This window comes from Notothenia coriiceps, unplaced genomic scaffold (genome assembly GCF_000735185.1).
Source record: "Notothenia coriiceps isolate Sejong01 unplaced genomic scaffold, NC01 NC01_scaffold00018537, whole genome shotgun sequence".
In the NCBI taxonomy this organism is placed as follows: domain Eukaryota; kingdom Metazoa; phylum Chordata; class Actinopteri; order Perciformes; family Nototheniidae; genus Notothenia; species Notothenia coriiceps.
Genome location: NW_011351238.1, coordinates 10 through 2,424, shown reverse-complemented (window position 1 = coordinate 2,424; position 2,415 = coordinate 10). Strand labels below are relative to the sequence as shown.

The window sequence follows — 2,415 nt, the reverse complement described above, 5'->3', positions numbered from 1 at the left end:
TCACTATGTAACACTCGTGCTCCAACACATTGTACGTGTTAGCTAAAGGGCGGGACATCTCTCAGAGGTTGACCAATCACAACAGAGCCGACCAGCTAACCAATCAGAGCAGACTGGACTCTGGTTTCAGACAGAGGGTGAAAAGAGGTGCTGCAGCACAGGCAGTATGAGAACAATAAAGAGCTTTTTGAAAATTAAAGCATGGAGACATGTCACAGGAGAGAAACTACATACAAATATGAACCTGAAAATTAGCATACTAGGGCCCTTTAATTGTTTTATTACTATAACCTATTCTTACTATTAGCAAAGGGCAAAGTACGAATCATTCAGCTAGTAGCAACTTCTCATTTTTAGCTTGCACTTAATTTTTGCCCTTGACAGACTGCATCAGTAATCAGTACAACCTTAGTGCATCCCTTTAAGGAATTATAACACATATCATTTAACATCTAAAAAAGACTCCAAGTATTTATAAAAAGAAGCCCCTTAATAATTAAGGCCAGCAAAATCATTTGGATTATAATTCGCTGGATGAAAACTCCGGATGAGTTTCTTATTGGCAGTTTGAAGGACTACATGTAGAATTTCTTTTTGAATTGTCAACAGAGATGTAGAAAGAGCTTCATGCCATGGCTACATACCTCATATTTGGAGGAGGTTTGATGGCTCCTTCAAATAGCCAGATCCCAATCACAGCAAACACATAGAACACCACCTGCACAGAGAGCATGAAGAAGACCCGTGTCAGCTGAAACCCTGTATCTCCATAAGTGTTTTTACAGGAAGACCAAACAATATGTTTTTTTAATACAACTTTTTAAATAGAGCCAGACGATTATCAACTGTCTTTATTTAGCCTATTAAAAAGCATGGTTTTTCCACCAAAACAGAAACATTTTGATTTTCACACAACACTCATATGATAGGAAGAGGCTTTTATTTTTTCCATCAGAAATATTAATCGTTTCTAAATTTGGATCTTCATATATTTTATGGCAGTATGCCAACTCACCATTAGTATCCCTGCAAAGGCTCTGAGGTTCTTCAGCAGGTCCAACAGTGTACTCGCAACCAAAGCCATGAGCTGTTCAACAAGAAGGAACATAGGAGAGATATAACGGACATGAACACAGGACATTTATTTGAAGTATATTTTTGTTTGCCTTACCTTGATATCTGGGATGATGCGCAGGAAGCGGAACACAATCAGCATGTTGATCAGACGCACCATCTCCCACAGAGACATCAAACCATGAGAGGATGGATCCCTGTGTACACAAACACACACACACACACACACACACACACACACACACACACACACACACACACACACACACACACACACACACACACTTATTTGAAACATTCTTTTAGATATTTTCCTACAACTTAACCGTTATTCATCATTGTCGATTATCAAAAGAATGAATACCTGAGAGGACCAAACTGAATTTCCATAAACATTTACTCTAAAATGATTTGATGAAAATACAAACCTACCATTGAGAATAAGGAAGCCTGTAGGTGATATATATAGTGATTTGTAGGAGCTGATGGAGACAAAAACACATAAACAATTTATTTAACCTGCAATAACTGATTTCTTTTCCCAGTGAGTTTCACCGGAAAATTAGGAAATACTCCTTTAACAATCTGGATTGACACAGGTTGTCATGAATGACTGTGCTACGCTTACTAAATACTGCTGGAGGATGGTCAAACTGCATTTAAACTTTTGTATTTTGGTCCTATCAACAAAGTTAGAATACCATGGGACACTGTACAAAATATAACAAGCTGCTCACATGTGAAAACTAATTAAATCCTTGTGAATATGCTTCTGTTATCCTTAAGAAATGAAACTAGCTTCACATGTGTTATACTTAACGTGACGATAATAAGAGAGAGGGGGAGAGCAGGGTTACCAGGAGCAGGATGGTGAGGAAGCCATCAAAGATATTGTTCCTGTAGGAGAGGTACCCTTTCCATCCGAAGGCAAAGATTTTCACGCACATTTCAAACAGGTAATACAGGATGAAGCACATGTTGATGATCTGGCAGTTTGACAGAGGAAGAGGGATTTAGTCCATTAATGAAGCAGGTTATGTTCACAATTTTAGCAGGCAACAGGGGCCCCAAAACATCAAATGAAACAGATGAGATACTGAGGATTTACATATAGGATTTTAAAGACTTAATTTGTCTATGAGATACTTTGAGATGGATAAAAGTGTTAGTTCGGGTGTATATCCAACCCAGTCTCACGGCATTTCGTGTTCACCAACACGATTTTTAATCTATTGATTCGTGTTCACCAACACGATTTTCCCCTTTTTTTCGTGTTGCACAGCACGATTTTAAAAGCAATGTATTTCTACTGGTAATGTGTTTCGTGCCTGCAGCACGTCT

At 38.3% G+C, this 2,415-nt stretch overlaps 1 protein-coding gene across 1 annotated transcript; it reads right to left on the bottom strand.

The window, feature by feature from the left end:
• Positions 1–610: 610 nt before the first annotated feature.
• LOC104951107 (two pore calcium channel protein 2-like) lies at positions 611–2,211 on the bottom strand. Its single transcript, XM_010777742.1, has 5 exons — positions 1,932–2,211; positions 1,507–1,556; positions 1,172–1,271; positions 1,016–1,087; positions 611–718 (listed from the first exon to the last, which is right to left on the bottom strand). Exons 1-5 carry the CDS (start codon positions 2,049–2,051, stop codon positions 626–628), a joined length of 435 nt encoding a protein of 144 aa, XP_010776044.1. The 5' UTR covers positions 2,052–2,211; the 3' UTR covers positions 611–625.
• Between the last annotated feature and the right edge of the window lie 204 nt (positions 2,212–2,415).